Genomic DNA, 22,198 nt, shown 5'->3' on the forward strand with positions numbered 1-22,198 from the left:
GCCGTATCTGTTCAATCCTTGTGGTACCACCCACACAAATGTTCAACATTTTTGTGTGGTTCGAGGATCCTTTGGACATTTTTACCGAAGAGTTTCCTAGTGGCCCTGTTTACAGCGATATTATGTTTTTCGCAGGCTAGTGTGATAAAAAGCCCTATCTATCAACATCCCCGCAGATTTTTGAGCTTTAATCCTATCCATACTTTTGTCGGTGCATACACCCAAAAACCCCCTAATACATACATAAGTTTTTTTTGGAAAAAAAGTATTTCAATCCACACAGGTTGAGGGTATATCTCTGTCGGCAAAGCCGATAAATTTTATTTTGTAGAGGAAAATTTGTATTGAGAAATTTTAAAAAATTAAGAAAAAATAGTAATTTTGCGAATCCCACTACCAAATAGGACTTTAAATTGTTTTTATTAATCGTAGTTTGAAGAGTACAAATAATATTTTGTCCAAACATAGTTTAAGTTCGAAAATGGACCATATCGTTTCACTTCGTTGGGTATCTCCCCATAAAAGTTAAAAAAAAATTCGTTGATATTGTGTGCGCGATAACTCTCGATATGTTAATATTACTATTACTAATATTACTTAGATCAGGTTTGAATATATATTAAATCGGTATACTTTTTTGTGTACCTCCCACTCAAAAATAAAAGAAATTGAATCGTTTTCACATTTTTTGCATCAAGTTCTACAACGACGGCGATTTTTTTTTGCGACAAGTCCATACTTCCTGAGATAATGACCCAAAAGTTTCAAAAAAGTCTGGCGAAACCAATTACACTAGATAGTACATAAGATAACCCTCGATTTGATCCAAACGTTGTACATCGTATTATTTCTTTTATACTCGGATTATGTCCAAATATTGACTACATGGGACCACTCTTTGGGGTACCATCCTAAAAAAAGTTTGGAAAGGGTGTAGTTAAAGGACTCGTCTGGGATCGTTTTTAAATTTTTGGCAATATGCTGAGTAAGCGACCCTAGCTACGACGTACAATTTTTTAGGGGGCTTGTCCATACTTCCTGAAAAATTGGCCCAAAAACTTAAAACCCCCTTCTTTAGGTCCGATGCTTAGGGCACAGCTGACTGATACTTTAGAACAGTTCAATTGTATTCAATACAACTTATTCAATATATTTATTTTGCTCTTTGAGTATTTGAACATGCATGCACTTCTAATTTGTAGCCAAACACACACTAGACACCGTACCACGCTTACGAACATTACCCAGCAAAATACTCATTACAAAACCCCTACTAACCCATTATTTTAATGTCCATACTTCCTGAAAAATTGGCCCAAAAACTCAAAACTCCCTTTTTAAGGTCCGAGGCTAAGGGGACAGCTGACTGATACTTTCTTGGTAGTTTTAGAACAGTTCAATTGTGTTCATTACAACACATATTTTTATTTTGGTCTTTGAGTATTTGAACATGCATGCACTTCTGATTTGTAGCCAAACACACACTAGACACTGTGCCATGCGTACGAACATTACCCAGCAACATACTCATTACAAAACCACTACTTACCCATTATTGTAAAAAAAACGCGAGTCGTTCGAAAAAAGTGGTTACTTTTTGGCCACTTAAATAAGTATTTAAATACGTAGTACCTACTTTTAGAAACTGCTTATTTAAGTGGCCAAAAATAACTACTTATTTTGAGGGTTTTGTTATGAGCTGGGTAAGGGTTGTTTAAACGCTTACATGTGTACATATCAATCTTTGTAATTTTGTTAACAAAATAATTTTTTGCCGACGATGAGTGTCCAAAACTTAGCCCTCGGATACGCACACTCTGTGCCACCATACTTATTACTTAGTAATGGGTAAAGAAGCAGTTTTGCCTTGTAACAAGTTCAAGAAATTACCCATTATTTTCCGGCTTATTGGTACTGCAGAAAATAGCCTGTTTACATAACTTTTTAATGGGTTATTCGGTTTATGATGCTTCCAAATTTTTGCTGGGCATGCCAAACAAATTCGATTTGAGGTATTTTTAAGTTTTTATCTAAATTTTTGGGACAAATTTGCTGTAATCGGCAATTAGATTTCATTTACTCAAAGTGTGACAATTCAAAATAATTGATTTTGCAAAAAACGCATTTTCCGTTGAGTATGGATTTTTAACTTCCCAACGTAAAAAAACATGTCGATGTAAGACCAGATTTTGTAAAAAAAGATAATCATAATTAATATCATTATTATGGTTCTTATAGTACGTTTACATATTACCGGATTTAATAAATCCACTCTTTTTCAAATGTCAACTCAGTTGTGTATACTTAAAAAAAATCCTCATAAAGAAGGTTTACCCGGTAAAAAGCTATAATATTAACGCGCTATTATGCCAATTTATAATACCTTGCACACGCATTGGTGTACTATGTTGGAAAAATCAACAATATAATGATATAATAAATTCTAATTATTATTTTTTTAAATAAATAAAGTAAATCATTGGAAATTTTCCAAACACATATTTAATATCAGCCACTAACCCAAATATTTATATTGTGGAATTCAGGGAATAAATAAATTCCCAATTGTTGTTATACTATTCTATAAGGCATAATTTTGAAAGAAATATCATAATATTTTTGCAAAATCTGTTTGTTTATAATTTTAACATATGCATAAATATCAACATACATACATATAAAATGTTTTTTTTTTTTTAAATTATTCTCAAAGATTTTGAAGTATTTAGGAAGCATTCTTCGGTTGATGTTTGCATATGTATGTTTGTATATATAGATCAGGTAATAAATAAGAAAATCAAAACAAAAATAAAATAAAAAGAAATATTAAAAATTTATAAATTAATAACAATAACGAGTAAGAAGTTCGGCCGGGCTGAACTTGTTATACCCTCCACCACGAGTTGTATTGAAGTAAAATGGAACAATTATTTTCCTTTCGTTAATGAAGAATACTAAATACCTAATTTCGGTAAAATTTCAAAATACCGAAAATCGGGAGGTACCGTTCTATGAGAGCTACATAAAGGCCTGGAGCTGTACCGAAAATTTTCTGGGGAAAGTTTTATACCTCCAACGTAGACTAAATAAAAAATTTTCTGCCACAACCTTAAAATAACCGAAAATCGGGAGGAACGTTCTATGGGGGCTATATGCAGACGTTGACCTATACCGACAAATGACAGTCGGAAAGGTTTTTACCTTCAACGTAGAATAGATACCAAATTTCAACCATTTTGGTGGGTTTTTGTGGCCACAAATAATCCAAAATCGGGATGTACTGTTCTATATACCGACAAATTTCAGGTCGTAAGTTGTGTACCCTTAACGAAGAGTAAATACCAAATTTCAGCTATTTTGGTGTGATAATGAGGCTAAAGCCTTCAAAATACCGAAAATCAGGAGGTACCCTTCTATGGGGACTATATCAAAATGTGGACCTATACCAACTTTTAGCCATTTTGGTAGGTTTTTGTGGCCACAACCTTCAAAATACCGAAAATCAGGATGTACCGTTCTATGGGGTTATATGAAGGTGTGGGCCTATACCGACAACTTTCAGGTCGAAAGTTTTGTACCCCAAACTAACACTAAATACCAAATTTTAGCCATTTTGGTGGGTTTTTGTGGCCACAACCTTCAAAATACCGAAAATCGGGAGGTACCGTTCTATGGGGGCTATATGAAGGTGTGGGCCTATACCGACAAATTTCAGGTTGAAAGTTTTGTACCCCCAACTAACACTAAATACCAAATTTCAGCCCGTTTGGTGGAATACTGAGGTCACAACCTTCAAAATACCGAAAATCGGGAGTTACCGTTCTATGGGGTTATATTCAGACGCTGACTTATACCGAGAAATATCCGGTGGAAAGTTGTATACCCCCAACGAAGACTTAATACCATATTCCAGCCATTTCGGAGGATATTAAGGCCACAACCTCCAAAATACCGGAAATCGGGAGGTACCGTTCGATGTGGGCTATTTGCAGACGTTGACGTAAAACGACAAATTTCAGGTGGAGAAAGTTATACCCCCAACGAAGACTAAATGCCAAATTTCAGCCACTTCGGGGAAAATAGTGAGGCCACAACCTTCAAAATACTGAAAATCCGGAGGTAACGTTCTATGGGGGTTATATGGAGACGTTGACCTATACCGACAAATTTCAGGTCGAAAGTTTTGTACCCCCAACTTACACTAAATACCAGATTTTAGCCATTTTGGTGGTATATTAGGGTCACAACCTTCAAAATACCGAAAATCGGAAGGTACCGTTCTATGGTGGCTATATGAAGACGTGGACCTATATTGACAAATTTCAGGTCGAAATTTGTGTACCCTCAACGAAGACTAAATACCAAATTTCAGCCATTTTGGTGTGATAAAGAGGCTAAAACCTTCAAAATACCGAAAATCGGGAGGTGCCGTTCTATGGGGGCTATATCAAATCGTGGGCCGATATAGCCCATTTGAAATACCAAATATCCTAGGAGTATTAGAAATTTCTATACCAAATTACAAAGCTCTATCTTAAAAATTGTGAGCTGTATCTTGATTTCAACAGACGGACAGACATTGTTATATCGAGTTAGAATTTTATGCTGATCAAGAATATATATACTCTATAGGATTTCCGACGAATATTTCGATGTGTTACAAACGGAATGAAAAATTTAATTTTACCCTCCATATTATAAAAATGTGGAAACAAAACCCAGTCAGGTCGACTTATATTTTCACTTCAGTGAGTTAGAAGTAATGGTTATTGGTCTGACATCTTCCCAGCTAACAATTTTTTCCGAGAGCTCTGATTTCCGTTTTTTCCGAGATTTTCTGAATAATTTTTAGAAATTTGCCGATTTCTCTACTAATTTCCTAGAAATTGGAACGATTTTCTAAAGCTTTTTTTAAGAATCTCTGCACATTTTCTAATCGATATTCTAAGGGATTTTTTGTTTGGTTGTTGTCGAAAACAAAGTGATTGATGGGTTAAAAATTCGCATATACAATTTTTATTTTTTTATATAAATGCAACATATAATAATAGCACTGTGTGTAATTTTTTGAGTCATGTTTTATAAACCATATTCTGACTCCACAATGTGACAGAGCACCAAAAAAGAGAAGACACGTGTCTCGCCGTTTTTCCCTTTCAGTCAGGACTATATATTCCAAACCGTTAGGAAATTTGAATTTATCTCAGAGTCAAAGTTGTAGCTCTTGTCTTATAGAACAAAAATTGTGAACACATTTAATCCATCAAACTTCATCTGCATGGCCAAAATCGCCAAGGTCAAATTTCTTTTAAAATTATTTCTCGGGTTTTGATCTACAGCTATCAAACCGATCAAATTTGAAGCAAACAACCAACTAAAAAAATGTACCTCCGATCTCAATGAAAATCTTTCTAGAGTATACGAACTCTGTATAGACGGTTCTTAAAGGTCAAAATAGCAAAACAAATGTGATTTTTATCCTGTTTTCTCTGGTTCTGGTCCACAGATACTATACCGTTCAATATTCAAGAAAACAACCAACTAAAATAATGTAGCAAAGACATCAGTAAACAACATTCTGGAACATGCGAAATGTCTATGAACGGTTCTTAATGGTAAATATAGCAAAAATCTTTTGAAAATATTCAATTTTCAATATTCAAATTAGAATCTTCCATAATTAGCGCATAAAATGAAAATTGTCTGTGAGTGGGGTTTCTTTCGGTGTTGTGTCATATCATCAAAAGCGTCAGCGCTCAAAAATTTTTCCCGATTTTTTTAGAAAATCTAAACTTTTCTTGGAATTTTTTCAGAATTTCTTTCCGAGTTCGGACCGATTTTCTTCAAAAAATCTAAATTTTCCAAAATTTTTTGATTCGAATTCGGACCGATTTTTCAGGAATTTTTTAATGGTCCCTTTACACGATATGAAAATAACATATCGTGCGAAGAGACCACAATAGTACTGGAAAATTTGTCCAACATCACAAATTGTACTAATGTTCTGAAACTTAAAAATAATATGCAATTTTAAATTCCAAAATAGGACCTAAGGTGAGTACTTTAAGGGGTTACAAACTAAATGAGAAACGTATTTTACTATCTTCCTTTAAAATATGACGAATCGGTTGGTGATATCAAAACATGCTAATACATAATACACACATATCTACATTGTTTTTTATGTATTTTACGTTTTTTTAGTTTGTTTGGTTTGACTTGTTCCCATCGGCCGCAGTTTTTTCGTCAGTTCATGCGAATTGGAACTGTTTTGTTGTTATTGCTGTTTTTTCGCCAAACATCAGCACATGTTGTTATTTGACTGTTCAAAAGTTCAGACTAACTAGCGCATATTTTTTTTTTGTTTATTTTGTTTGCTTGCTACTTGATAATATATAACGTCATCATTATTAGCCATTGGTATTAGAATTCAAGTTGTCACTGATAACAATGACTTTTGCAAATAATCATCTGCATACACACATGCACAAACAAATATATTAAACATTTTACTATCTCTCCTCTACACGTTATTGTTTTTTGTGTTTTTTTTTTTTTTTTTGAAAAAAGCTAAGCAAATTAAATTTCAAAGTGTTTCTATGGTAAATGTGCTGGTCATTGTAGGCGCTATTAAACATCGTTGTGATTGATGACAAGATTGACAAGATTATTGAGTCCCGAGTGTTTACGAGTATATGTAGATCACAGGGTGTAAATTAGATCGCTTTTTGTTAAAAAAAACACAATTTTGCAATTATTAATATTTTTTTACATATTTCTCCAATATTTCTTAGGTAGGGAAACATCGATCACTGACAAAGCGATTTAATGGGTTCCGGTGTAGATATACATACATACACATATACATAAATACATACATAGGTATGTACTGATATTAAAAATTAGCAAAAAAAAAAAATAATGTTTTATGTCAGACAACATAAAATGGGTCCAATATTTAAAACTGTCACTAAAATGGTATGCACGATATCGCTTGAACGTACTTTAGTTTAACTCCTAAAACGGTCCATATCTGTCTTAGTGTACCTCCCCCATAAAAGTTCAACATTTGTGTCTAAGTGCAGTTTAGGGTCTGTTCCAAGATCCTTTGGAAATGTATACCGATGCTGTTCGTCGTGGTCCTGTATACAACAATATTATGTTTTCCGTGCACAAGTCCATGCTTCCTGGAATACTGGTCTAAAATTTATACGATGACCCACTGAAATGACTAGTGGGTGCAATATCTATCGGAAATATATGACACCCAAAATAAGATCCATTTCCATAACGGACTATATCGGTCCATACCTCCTCTGCAACACGTTTGAACTTTAATCCTAATCCACATTTTTGTCTACAAGTTCAAATACCCAAAAAGGGCCACAATATTCTGAAAAGATCCTCCACATAGGCTGAGGATATATCTCTGTCGGCAAAGCCGAATGATACTTTACTTGTTTATTATACCCTCCACCATAATATGGAGGGTATAATAACATTTGTCATTCCGTTTATAAAACATCGAAATATTCATCGGAGACCCTATAAAGTATATATATTCTTGATCAGGGTAAAATTCTAAGTCCATATAATATGTCCGTCTATCCGTCCGTGCGTCTGTTGAAATCAAGATACAAATCGCAATTTTTCAGATAGAGATTTATAATTTGGTATAGAAGTTTATATTATTCCTAGGATGTTTGGTAATACCAAATTGGTATTGCAAATGGGCTTTATCAGTCCACGTTTTGATATATTCCCCATAGAACGGTACCACCCGATTTTCGGTATTTTGAAGGGTTTAGCCTCATTATCACACTGAAATGGCTGAAACTTGGTACTTAGTCTTCGTTGGAGGCACAAAACTTTCCACCAGAAATTTGTCGGTATAGGTCGACGCCTTCATATAGCCCCCAAAGAACGGTACCTCCAGATTTTCGGTATTTTGAAGGTTGTGGATGGCCACAATAATCCATCGAAATGAATAAAATTTGATATGTGGTCTTCATTAGGGGTATTAAACGTTCCATCTGAGATTTTTTGGTATAGGTCCACGCCCTCATAACGGTACCTCCCTATTTCCGGTATTTTGAAAGTTGTGTCCTCAATATTCCACCGAAATGGCTGAAATTTGGTATTTGGTATGGGTTCTCTTCATTTGGAGTATTAAACGTTCCACAGGAAATTTGCGGTATATGTCCACGCCTTCATATAGCCACACTTTAGTCGGTATGGGTCCACGCCTTCATATAGCCCCCATAGAATGGTACCTCCCGATTTTCGGTATTTTGGAGGTTGTGGCCTCAATATTCCTCAGAAATGGCTGAAATTTGGTATTTAGTCTTCGATGGGGGTATTCAACTTTCGCCTCTAAATATGTCGGTATAGGCCCACGCCTTCATATAGCCCCCATAGAACGGTACATCACAGTTTTCGGTATTTTGAAGGTTGTGGTCTCAATATTCCACCGAAATGGCTGAAAGTTGGTATTTAGTCTTCGATGGGGGTATTCAACTTTCCCCTCTAAATATGTCGGTATAGGTTCACGTCTATAGGGGCTATATAACCCCATAGAACGTTTTCGCTATTTTGAAGGTTGTGGCCTCAATATTCCACCGAAATGGCTGAAAGTTGGTATTTAGACTTCGTTGGGAGGCACAACTTTCCACCTTAAATTTTTAGGTATAGGTCCACGCCTTCATATTGCCCCCATAGAAGATGCTGAAATTTGGTATTTAGTCTTCATTGGGGGTATTCAAATTTGCCTCTAAATTTGTCGGTACAGGTCCACATCTGCATATGCCGCCTATAAAACGATACCTCTCGATTTTCGGTATTTTGAAGGTTATGAAATTTGGTACGTAGTCTTCGTTTGGGGTATAAAATTTTTCACCTGAAATTTGGCGGTTTAGGTCCACGCTTTCTAATAGCCCCCTGAATTTCCTGATTTTGAACGCAGTGGCCTAAATATCCCACGGAAATGGCTGAGATTTGGTTATAGTCTTGGTTGGGGGTATAAAACTTCCCACCTGAAATTTATCGATATAGTCTTCATATAGGCCCATAGGACGATACGTCCCGATTTTCGGTATTTTGAAAGTTGTGGCCTCAATATCCCACCGAAATGGCTGAAATTTGGTATTTAGTATTCGTTGGGTGTATAAAACTTTCCACCTGAAATTTTTCGGTATAGGTCCACGTCTTCAAATAGCCCTCATAGAAGATTTAAGTCACTGTCTTACCGAAATGTCTTAAATTTTGTAGGACTGTAACCTAGTATTTCGGATTCTCAATGGGTAGAAAAGGTCCACGAAGAAAATGATCATATATGTCTATGGTTTCGTGTATTTCCAGATTTTATGTATTTTGAAGGTTCAACACCATAGGTGACCAAGAAGAGAACGACTAAAATAAGAATGTATTGTAGAAAACGCAATTATTGCAAACGTATTAGGTCAAACAAGCTGTTGAACAACAACCAATGAAAACATTTGTTCTCTTTGTTACGCTCTTTCTTGGCTATCATGTCGTATGAGAGTAAAGTGCGGAAAAACATCGCACCTGTATTTCGTTGAATTTTTTAGATATCAACATGAACATTTGACAGAAGATAAAGTAGAAGTTGTGGAAAAAATAGAAATTGTTGTTTGAGTTATGCCACTCTTTGGGTAAATTATAACAATTGAACGAATGTAACGTGGTATATCGGGTTTTGAATTGGTATTAAACTTCGTTGTCTCATAGTCCATTTGTGTCCACCACTTCTCTTGTTGTTTTTTTTTCTTTTTGAACAGTCCTAAGCTGAGGATATTTCTCTGTTGGAAATGTCGACTCATTCCTTTTTTACTTGATGGTATTTTTATTTTTGTAGTTTTTGGTGAAAGTGGCAAATCTTTTCAAATATTATTTGTTATTAAATAGAATTAGAGCTACAACAATTTACCGTTCTTTATTAGAATACTAGCCGGCCCGGTCCGCCTTGCTGGCCCTTGAAACAGTTTTATGTTACCTTTTCTTAAGTAAATTATATTTTTCTTGCTTCGAAAATTAGTCGGGAAATGCAAGTGACTATAAATAAAACATCTTCGGAAATGGCGGTATGTTAACTGATGACTTGAGGCATGCATTGTTTTCATCTGCTGGAATAGTATAACTGAAAGTGTTTGTCTGAAATCTAAACTTGAATTGCTCTTAAATCCTTCAAGAATCGTTCTAAAGCTTCTTGGGAATTTTTATGTGCCATCGTACATTCGTTCCAGATGATAACTTCTATTTAATATTGCATGTGTTCAATTCAATCAAAAGAATGTCCAGTGGAAACTTAAGGGTCGACTGTGTCGTCCTTGTACCTTCTTATAATGTATACCTGATAAAGCGATAGCTATCGATATGTTGCCTTCTAATTTAAAGACTTGCTTTCCAATAAGATCAAAGCTTCGTTATGCATAACATTTGGTATTTCCATTGATTTGTAACATATTTCAGAAACTGGGAGTGATCGGGTCTTAATGCTAAAATATGTAACACTGGTTGGGAAAATGGACACGTCAGTGGCCAACCCTGTACATCATCTGAAAGTGAATTGGAAATCGGTTCAGAAGTTTTAGAGAAAGTGTTTTAGAATAAGGAGGGCATGGGGGAGGTACCCCGTCCCCTCCGATTCAAAATAAATTCAATTCAAAAAAATGTATAGCCTATTTTCACCACGGGTGTTCATGGTGGGACATCGCTGTACATTCTCGGAAATTTTAAAGAAAGTGGGCTCAGTACTTTCAGAGATATAACATACTTAACAAAGTGGGCATGGTCGGGTATTTAAGCCCTAAATAAGTACCTAGGGTCGGAGATTCAACCACCGTTGTCTCGCAAATTTATTTTCTAAGCCATACGTTAGTAAGTTTTGTTGCAAAGACAGAGTTTTAATAAAATAGGGCAAAGGGGAGGTACACCGCCCCTCAGAAATTCAACAAAATATATAGCCTACTTTCACCAGGGGTCATCACTATCCATTCTCTGAAATTTTCAAGAAAATCGGTTTAGTAGTTTTGGATATATAAGATATTAAAAAGTGGGCGTGGTCTGGTTCCAAATGAGTACATAGGGTCGAAGACACAACCACCATTGTCCCCAAATTATTTTTCTCTCCGATACGTTCTTCAGTTTTGTTAAAATGTCGTTTTCAAAGAAATAGGGCATGGGGGAGGTTACCCCCCCTCTGGCTTCACCAAAATATATAATCTGTTTTCGGTTAAGCAATTTTTGATATATAAGCTATTTAAAAAGTGGGCGTGGTCGGGTCTTTAGGCCCCAAATCAGTACCTAGGGTCAGAGACACAACAACCATTGTCTCGCAAATTAAATTTCTCTCCGATACGTTCGTCAATTTTGTAAAAATAGAGTTTTTAAAAAATAGTGCATGGGGGAGGTTCCCCGTCCCATCCGAAATTCGACAAAATATATACCCTTTATCACCACGGGTACTCCCAGTAGATTCTCTGAAATTTTCAAGAAAATTGGTTAAGCAGTTTTTGATATATAAGCAATTTAAAAAAGGGGCGTGGTCGGGTCTTTAGACCCCAATTTAGTACCTAGGATCAGAGACACAACAACCGTTGTCTCGCAAATTAATTTTCTCTCCGATACGTTCGTCAGTTTTGCTAAAATAGCGTTTTTAAAAAATAGGGCCCCTTCGAAAAGCAAAAAAATATATAGCCTATTTTCACCACCGGTGTTCCCTGTACATTCTATGAAATTTTCAAGAAAATCGGTTCAGCCGTTTTATACGGAACATACAAACACACAAACATACAAACATACTAACATACATACATTGTCTTTATACCCTATACCACAATGTGGAAAAGGGTATTATAAGTTTGTTTTGGTAAAAATTCATGTAACACCGCGAAATATTCGTCGGAGACCCCCAATGTGGTATACCAATCTTCATATCTCGACGAGATAAAGCGATTTTGAGATGTGTGTCCGTCCGTCCCTCCGTCCGTCTGTCCATTATAAATTGTAAACACGCTCCAGGCCGCAATTATGGACCGATCGTCACGAAATTTTGTATGGAGGTCGGGTTCAGATCAGAATAGATCCCTATTCTTATTGATGATGATCGTGAAATATTTAGCGGGTGATATGGACCAAAAACATAATATTTATCCAATTTTCTGGCGGCTCTGTAGGTCTCAATAATAGTCCGATCAACGCGTAATTTCAAATAAGGTAAGAGTATATCACAAAGGAGAAGCTTGCAATTTGAGATGGCGATCGGATAATATTTAGAGGGTTAAATGGACCAAAACTTTTGTGTGAAAATTGTGAAAATTTTTAATATACAGCTTATATCTTAATTCCTGGAAGTGACATTCCGGACAAGTGAGATATACTTGGAAGAGGAACGTCTGACCTTTCTATTGAAATCAATTGTGTTGGTGTACATGATAAGATAACAGAGTTACAGCCTAATATACCCTGTTATTTCTTTGTAGTGTAATCATAAACACGCTAGAGGTCGCAATTATAGCTTAATAATTACGAAATTTTGCACGAGGTAAGAGTTAGGGTAGAGGAAGATGCTTACAATTTTGGATGATGATCTGATATTATTTAGCGGGTGAAATGGACCATTACTTTTGTATGAAAAATACAAAAAAAAAAATATTTTTGGTCTATTTATTTCCTGGAGGGCATATACCGCCAAAGTAGCCTACATAGAACATTCCACTGATACATTCCACTGATACAAATTGCAATAATGAGTTTGGTAAATAACGGGGCTACTGCCTAATATAAAGTGGGATTTCTGTAGAGAACTACATTTTCGTCCCATGCTATAATTGTCTCTATCATGACAGAGAAATTCCCAGTTTGTGCATTATTGCGAATTACGTGGAGCCCAGGCGTATTAATTGTCCAATTGGCTTTTTTACACATATCGCACCTGTTCAACAGAAGGGTAGTAACTATAGATTTTAACTTTTTATTGAGAAAATAAATTACCCTACCCACTGTAAAAATCTGTCACTCCTTTGTCTATTCTTTCGTTAAAAATACCGGTATTTCACTTTTCATACTACTGCTTATGTACCAACAGTTTTTGTCTCTAGTGAAAAATAGAAAAGTTTCAGTTACTACCTTTTTGTTGAACAGGTGCGATATATTGCAGCATGGGGTCGCTTCGCCACGTTTTTTTTTTTCAAAATGTACTCGGTGTCGCTACCGTTAAAGGTTTTTTGAAATATTAATTTTGGTGAAGGTGAAGGCACCCACTGACCTCCTCCTGGCGTATAATTTTGGGATTTATACATACAACAATTTACCGCCAAGTCCGAACGGCGTGCCCTAAGACACCACTTGTAGAGAAGTTGTTCATGGCAGAACTACTCAGGAAATGTCGTCAACATTACTAAGGGATATTTCGCCACCTTTGATCGATTCCCCTCAGTAATGTTGGCGACATTTTCTGTGTATTTCAGTCATGTAAAACTTCTCTACAAGTGGTGGCTTAGGGCACTTCGTTCGGACTCGGCGATAAACTTTAGGTCCCCATATCAGGAAATATGAATCTTGGTATACTCATTGATATGAGAGAAGTCTCCTTTGTCCCTTTTGGGATGTCTGTGGAACAATTATTTAAGCTTGATGTGATAAGGTGGCAGAATCTTACAATTAGTTTATTTGTTCCATAAAATAATTTTGATTTGCTGAAAGCTAATTTCCAGGGGTAGTGGTGTAGGGTATCACATGGTCGGCCCCGTCCGACTATAGTCTTTGCTTACTTGTTTATATATAAGAATATTGATATATCAATATCATTGTATTATGATTAACATATTTAAACATAGATGTTAATTATGCCTGCCACTAAATATATAAACAAACATATCAATTTGTGCATGTTTATACATATAAAAATATATGTATATGTATGTACGTATATAAGCAATTAAACGACGCTGTTTTTTTCAACATCACACTAAATGTCATACTCGACGCTATTTGACTGAAATTCAATACTTAAAAATGTTTCAATTGCAAACTTGATTACTTGTTGAATATTTGATATAGAAGGGCTCGTGGCAAAGATATTTATATTATTCAGAGTCTAATTAATCATGCAATGTATTGAATTGAAATGGTTAAGTCGAATTGATGACACCCTATTTCAAAGTAATTCACTTTAGTAATTTTACTAGAAAATGTCTTTGTCGTCTTTTAATGCAATTTACCCAACGAGGATGGGGCGGTGCAGTGGAAGGAAACTTCTCTAAAATTCAACATACATTTTTGAGTACATATATACTAGGTATATACTGAACAGCAATTATTTTATTTTTATAAATTTTTTAACATTATTTTTAATTTTTTAATTTTTGAAAAGAAAAAACTGTCAAAATTTTAAAAATAGTAAACTTTTTCAGTTTCCGGAACAGAACATCTGCTTCTAAGTCTTACATGGTTTAGTGGGTCCACTGAAATGAATTTCTGTATAAAAATTGATTTCCGTGATTGTAGACATTGCGCTCCAATGGAAAATCAATAAAATTGTACCAACAATTATTTTTAATAATTTTTTGTAAAGCAAAATTTTCATAAAAATATTACCCCATGTCACCCACCAACTATCATTTTTTCACCCACCTGTTAAAGGTTAAACATAAAATGTGAAGTTTATCTTCTCCCCAGGATTTCCAATATAAATTTCGTTTTTTTTTGTTTTGTAATTTACTCATCTGTTATTCTGCTAAAAATTGTTTAGAACCGTGGAAGTATTTGTCAAGTCATTTGAAATAGCCAGTCTATTATTTGCTTGTTTTTTTCTTTTTGCACAACAAATAAATTCCACTTGTCATCTTTGACATTAGAAATTGCTTAGATTTATAATTATCGCGCATTCGCCCTATTTTCATTAAATTAATTGACGAATATTTTATTGGCTGCAATTTAAATACAATGAAATGCCGCAGACAGCTGAAGACATTTGTCTTGGGTTAATATTCAAATAAAACAAAAACAAACCCTACCTAGGACAAAGACACATGACTAAGAATTGAAAAAATTATGGGCACTATAAAAATAGTCACGTTTTTCGATAATTGCATACAACAAAATAAGGGAAAACATTATTTTATTGGATAACGTGAATAATATATTTCCAAGATCGTCTTAATTAAATAGAGTATCTACATTGTCGAAATAATGTGGATAAGTTATATATAACTTTGATGATGTACCTACATTATCCAAACAAGCAGGATGGTATATTAACATTATCCAAATAACAAGGATAAAGTATCTTCCTTATTCATTTGAATAAGGCAGATAATGATTTATATGATCTAAATAATGTTGATAATTTGGCTAGTTTATCCAAATAAACATACAATACGTTATAAACATATATATGTATCACCATTATCTTATCTAAATATTGTGGATAATATATCTTCTTTAACCAATTAACGTACTGCATTCATATACGGTACACATATTTACTTTGGATACTTGATGTAGGGAACCTCTCGCCATGAAATGCACTTCGACACTCATTGTACAATAAAAAAAAAATACTAATAAAATCAGCGCAAAATAATTTGAAGTATGTATTACACTAAGTGTGTGTAATGAATTTAATCAGTCAGTCAGTCAGACCAGCTGATAAGTACAAACGAATGGGTACAATATCAAGAACAAAGAGCACTTAAAAATGTAGAAATAATTGTTATATAAATTTGTTTGATGACAAATTAGAAAAAAAGCCAAGAATTAATCGTAAAGGGGTTTGAATGTAAACTTTAGGTTTTCACGATCTTGCTTGGAAACCGCGAGTCCTATGTAAATGTACCTAAAGAAAATGTTGTAGCTGTGAAAATTCTCCACAAGATCGATCTTAATGATATTTTCGTAGGTTTTAACGTTTTTGAGATATAGAAGTTCAAATTGAGACAATGCATCTTGAGACTTGAGATAAAAACCTAAAAAATTGAACTGAACCTCTATATCCCAAAAATGGTTAAACCTACGAAAAAACCTACAGGTCAGTCTTGTAGAGAATTTTCACAGCTACAACATTTTCTTTAGACTCATTTCGATACGACTTGCGGTTTCCAAGCAAAATCGTGAAAACCTATAAAAACCCTAAAATTGAGAAATTTGATCGCGATTTATTTAAAAATCCCTCCGGCGATTTTTTTCTCTGTTTTTATTTTTCTTATCTATGAACATTCCTCTTTCAGAATCCGCCAAATCTTCCCATGAGTAAGCGGTTTTCATCAAAAGTTAGTTAAGGCGGACTGAGCATCATATTGTTTTATAAGGAGGCGATACAGTCAGTGCATTGTCTCAATTTGAACTTCTATATCTCAAAAATGGTAAAACCTACGAAAATATCATAAAGGTCAATCTTGTGGAGAATTTTCACAGCTACAGCATTTTCTTTAGGTGCATTTACATAGGACTCGCGGTTTCCAAGCAAGATCGTGAAAACCTTAAGAACCCCTAAAAATGTGAAATTAAATCGCGATTTATTTGAAAATCCCTCCGGCGATTTTTTTTGTTTCTTGATATTTCTCCTCTATGAGCATTGTAGTTTCAGAATCTGCAAAAACTTCCCAGGTGTAAGCACCTTCAATTTAAATTTGGTTAAGGCACACCGTGCATATCGAAACGTGTACCTATACCGATGAATTTCAATCGGAAAGGTTTATACCTCCAACGTAGACTAAATACCAAATTTCAGCCATTTCGGTGGGTTTCAAAATACCGAAAGTCTTGAGGTACCGTTCTGTAGGGGCTACATGAAGGCGTGGACATGTACCGACAAATATCTGGGGAAAGTTATATACCCCAACAAACACTTAATACAAAGTTTCAGCCATTTCGATGGAATATTGAGACCATAACCTTCAGAATATCGAATATAGCGAGGTGCCACTTTATGGGGACTGTATGAAGGCGTGGACCTTTACCGACAAATTTAGGGGAGAAAGTTGAATACTCCAACGAAGATTAAACACCAAATTTCTGCCATTTCGATAGGTTATGTTGGCCACAACCTTCAAAATACCGAAAATCGGGAGGTACCGTTCTATTGGGGGCTATATTAAGGCGTGGGTGGACCTATACCGAAAAATTTCTGGGGGAAAGTTGTTTAGCCACAACAAAGACTAAACGCCGAATTTCAGTCGTTTCAGTGGAATATTGAGGCCAAGGCCTTCAAAATACCGAAAATCGGGAGGTACCGTTCTATGGGGGCTATATTAAGGCGTGGACCTATATCGACAAATTTCTGGGGGAAAAATTGTTTATCCACAACGAAGACTAAATAACGCATTTCAGCCGTTTCAGTGGAATATTGAGGCCAAGGCCTTCAAAATACCGAAAATCTGGAGGTACCGTTCTATGTGGGCTATATTAAGGCGTGGACCTGTATCGAGAAATTTATGGGCAAATGTTGTATACCCCCAAGAAACGCTAAATACCAAATTTCAGCCATTGCGAAGGGTTATTGTGGCCACAACCTTCAAAATACCGAAAATCGACAGGTATCGTTCTATTAGGGCTATATTAAGGCGTGGACCAGTACCGACAAATTTCTGGGGGAAAGTTGTTTATCCACAACGAAGACTAAATACCAAATTTGAGCCTTTTCGGTATACTATTGAGGCCAAAACCTTCAAAATACCGAAAATCGGCAGGTAAAGTTCTATGGGGGCTATATGAAGGGGGAAAAGTTGTATACCGACAACGAAGATCACGTATCAAATTTCAGCCACTTTTATGTGATAATGAGTCTTAAACCTTCAAAATACCGAAAATCGGTTGGTATCGTTCTATGGGAGCTATATCAAAACGTGGACCGATATAGCCCATTTGCAATACCAAACATCCTATGCAATACCAAAGCTCTATCTTCAAAGTTGCGAGCTGCGTCTTGATTTCTTATATTGACTTTACCCTGATCATGATTATATATACTTTATAAGGTCTCCGATGAATATTTCGGTGTGTTAGAAACGGAATGACAATTTTAATTATACCCTGCATAATATGGTGGGTGATATAAAAACATCAATAAAAGTTGACAGCACTGTTGTTATCGGTTGGGTTTAGCGACAACTTTTTATTGGTTGTTAACTCACCGAAAAATTTCATTAATTACCGAAATTATAAGCATTATAGTTTTACCGATTTTTGTCGCTGACTCGAAAAAAGAGTTACAAAATTCCAATACAGGGGGTTTTAAGTCTCATTAGAACTTGAAATGTCAAATTATTTCAAAATCGAGGGTAAAACGTTGCAAACCCCATAATATTCTTAAAATCGGAGATACCGCTACATAGAGCTATAACAAGCTCTTAAACGGGAGAAACATCGCATCAAACGATAGCCCTGATGGTAGTGCAAACAAAAAAACTTGTACTCTCCATACTACGGTGGAGGGTTTGTGTGGTAGATATCTTAAACAGTGGGCCTTATTATTCCACGGGATGATCTATACAGCGGGGCGGAGTATTTTGAACATTGATGCCGTTTTTAGGACGGCAAATACCATAAAAACTAATAAAAACAATTGAACGACATAGTTCACTGTCCCAGTACAAAAACGTATGAGTAATGAGCACTGTGGTCCAACCTGCGACAAAAATCGAAAAATCGATATCAACAAATTTCAATGACAATTCAGCAAATTATCTGTAAACATATCATATTTTAATATTTCAACAATGTTTTATAACGGCACTTATGAAAGCTAAACAGAAGAAATTGACATTTACGTGTGATCTCTTTGCGACTATAAAAACGTCACTAAAGTTGTGGCTTCTTACAAGACAAATAACTAAGAATTTAGAAGATAAAATAATTTTTTTCGAAATGGAAGTTTTAGTTAAAGGTATTTTAATTACTTTTACATAAAAATCTGTACAAATTATTTGCATAAAATGTGCGGGAAATACATTTTTTTAAAATACTTTTCTTGTGGATTTTTCCCAGTCCTCTATACTAAAGTTGAGGTTTACTAACTATGCCATACTATACCACTGTCAATTTTTTGGAGAATGCTCTGATTAGTGGTGCCGTGACATAACTCCCACGGACATAACTCCCAAAACAATTTTTGGAGTTATGTCCGCCTTGGTTTGCGGACATAATTTCCAAATTCTTTGGGAGCTATGTCCGACCCCCCTAGCGGACATAAGTCCCAATGGGAGTTATGTCCGTTTTTAAAATTTAAGTGATTTTTATAAATTTTAAAATTTAAGTGATTTTTTATATAATAAAGATTTTATATAATTCACAATTGATTTAACATTTTTAGGAAAATTAAGTACAAAATAAGTAGTAGCCAATACAAATCGAACTGTATTCAAAACCTATTTTAAACAAAAATTTCTGCCTACGGAAAATAGTAAGTAAGAAAATAAAAAGGTTTTGTTAAAATTCGCAAATACTTCCTGAGAAACGAAAAGCGCAGCAGGCGAAAATATTTTTGAAAAAAATCGAGCGATTTTTTACCAAAATATTTTCACAATTTAAGAAGATAAATTGTTTTTGTAAAAATATTTTCACAATTTAAAAAGATAAAAAGTTTTAAAAAAATATTCAAATTCATACTGAAAAACAAAAAGCGGCGCAGGCGAAAACTTTTTTGAATAAATCGCGCTATTTTTTACGAAAATATTTTCACAATTTAATAGATAAAAAGTTTTTGTAAAAATATTCAAATACTTTCTGAAAAACGAAAAGCGCCGCAGGCTAAAATATTTTTGAAAAAAATCGCGCGATTTTTACAAAAATATTTTCACAATTTAAAAAGATAAAAAGTTTTTGTAAAAATATTCAAATATTTTCTGAAAAATGAAAAGCGCCGCAGGCTAAAATATTTTTGAACAAAATCGCGCGATTTTTTACAAAAATATTTTCACAATTTAAAAAGATAAAAAGTTTTTGTAAAAATATTCAAATATTTTTGAAGGGCACGTCTGTTGTGCCCTTCCCTATACGTTAACGGATGTACAACAACAACGTACGCTCTCTTCATTCTCATCTGCCGTTGTGTAGTTAGGGAAATTCACTCTCAATGAGGCTAATGCATAAAATATTTGAGCACCACTGCTGTGTGTACTTTTCTTATAAATATAATGTTCAAAATATTTTGTGCATTAATCTCTCTGAGGGAGTCTTCCACTTTCTAAACATGTCGTATATGGACGACCATCAGTGCCCTACTATAACTCCAAACTACATTAACCCTTTCATTGTCAAAAAAAAAAAAAAAAAAAAAATCTGCCCATGTAAAAACATTGCTAAATGTCAAATAAATATATTCAAAATGGTCCGGGAGGGTTAAAAAATCCACTTTATTGACTAATATTCATTTAAAAATAATTTTATTCATTCAAATATTATTATTGAGCCTTCCAAAATTCTGTTAAAATTTTTGAAATGTTAACTTTTTTCTGCTTTATTCGCAAAATTAAAAAAACAAAAATCCACCTAATTGATTCTCTTAAAACATATTTTCACGATTGTGCATCTTTGATCAATCACAAATTCTGGAAAGTCTGCCACTGGTCGGTCCCCAACAAAAGAATTCCAAAACAATGGCGATTACAGCACAAGTTTAAAAGAAGAAAAAAAATGCAGCAATAAAAAATTCCAAACAATAATTTTGAATTCTGCGTAATCCTTCACAAACGCGGAAGAAATTTTATATGCCAATTTTAATCAAATCAAAATTGCTGGTGTTTTTGGGCAGATGCACATAAACAAAGTCCGGCTTTATTGTGTAACTTTTATATTTATTTATTTCATTCTTTACCTTTCTTTTGTTGCCATTTTGGGTATTTTTTGTGGATCACAGATGTGGGGGAGGAGGTAAGTATAATAATTTTAATTTAATTTTTTTTTTCAAATGTGCGGTGGTATCCAAAAAAAGAATAATTCTCACAATGTGTGGTTTTGTTTTATTAATTTTCACTTAAACAGCGTGGCAGTTTCCCGGCTACACAAGCACACGACCAGTAAAACAAGTTTTGGGAGTAATTACTGAACTAAAATTAACAAATCTTTTTTTGCAAATCCCAGTCAACGAATTTAAATCGTGATTTTTAATTTCCGTAAATTTTAAAAATTCGCATTTTTATAATTTTCTTTTTTAAATTTATTCTGTTTTTTTTTTGTTTCAATCTTTTTGATAACAAACACTTAGCAAAGTTTTGCAAAAACTAATCACAACCGATGAAAACGCTCGCTTTGTATTATTAACCGGTATTTATTTCAAATGCTGCTCGCTGATACCCAAGCAGTAGTTGGGGCTAAACTTGCACTACCATAAAATTGTCAATTGTTTCGGTATTTATTGCTCTCCTCATTGCTTGAATGAATATTTCTTTGATATCTTTCTCTGACACTCGTGATCGAGAGTGAATACTCTTTTTGTCGCGTTCTTTGCCATTTCGGCACAACTCGGATTCTCTTTGCATCAATAATTGTTTCTCTTTGGAACTTGAACTTGATTTTGAAAATAACAGCTGTTGATTTTTATCAATTGTATTGTTAAGGGGGTTGGTTGTTGTTGCCTGAGCAGAGGGAGGAATGGAATAACAACAATGAACAGCTGCAGCTATTTTCGAAAATAGAAATAATTATTCGAATTTTTTGTTGCTGTACCTTTTGGTTTTGAGATTGGAAATTAGCTTTAGTAAAGATTTCCACCAGATTTTGTACAAAGCACAGGGTGATTAAAAAAAATGATATAAATAATTTTATAAACGTTTTTTTTGTTTTTGTTGATCTTTTCATTTGTTTTTTTTATCTTTTTCTGGATGATAGAAAAAAATCTGTATATGAAAGCTATGTTGCATTAGAATTCTCAAATTTGGCCATTTTATTTGGAACAAGTAAAAAATTGTTAAGGTCTGCCGTACCAAATTTGTATACCCTCCACCATAGAATATTCCGAACTAAAGTGATATAATTAGTTTTCTTTTCTGTCCACATAGATATCTCAAATGCCTAAATTAGGTCAGAAAATGGTTCTAATATGGGTTGGAAGAAATTCACGATATTCCGGCCAAATCGGAAGCTAAATTCGAACGTTTTCTTGCTCATCGGTCATTTAAGTTGGTGCCGGCAGGGTTATTTAGAGCTTTTGGCGCCTTCTCAGGAAGTATGGACTTGCCCC

General features: G+C 34.5%; 1 protein-coding gene across 1 annotated transcript in view; it reads right to left on the minus strand.

Annotated features, from left to right (window-relative positions):
* The window catches only part of pippin (solute carrier family member pippin), a 72,605-nt gene extending 51,228 nt beyond the window's left edge, over positions 1-21,377 (minus strand). Inside the window, exon 1 of the mRNA XM_073956772.1 lies at positions 20,834-21,377. Coding sequence (XP_073812873.1) covers positions 20,834-20,850 — 17 coding nt within the window. The 5' untranslated portion in view covers positions 20,851-21,377. The remainder of the gene's footprint in view (positions 1-20,833) is intronic.
* Between the last annotated feature and the right edge of the window lie 821 nt (positions 21,378-22,198).

Source organism: Musca autumnalis, unplaced genomic scaffold (genome assembly GCF_047663935.1).
Source record: "Musca autumnalis isolate F117 unplaced genomic scaffold, ASM4766393v1 scaffold_5, whole genome shotgun sequence".
NCBI classification, from domain to species: Eukaryota; Metazoa; Arthropoda; class Insecta; order Diptera; family Muscidae; genus Musca; species Musca autumnalis.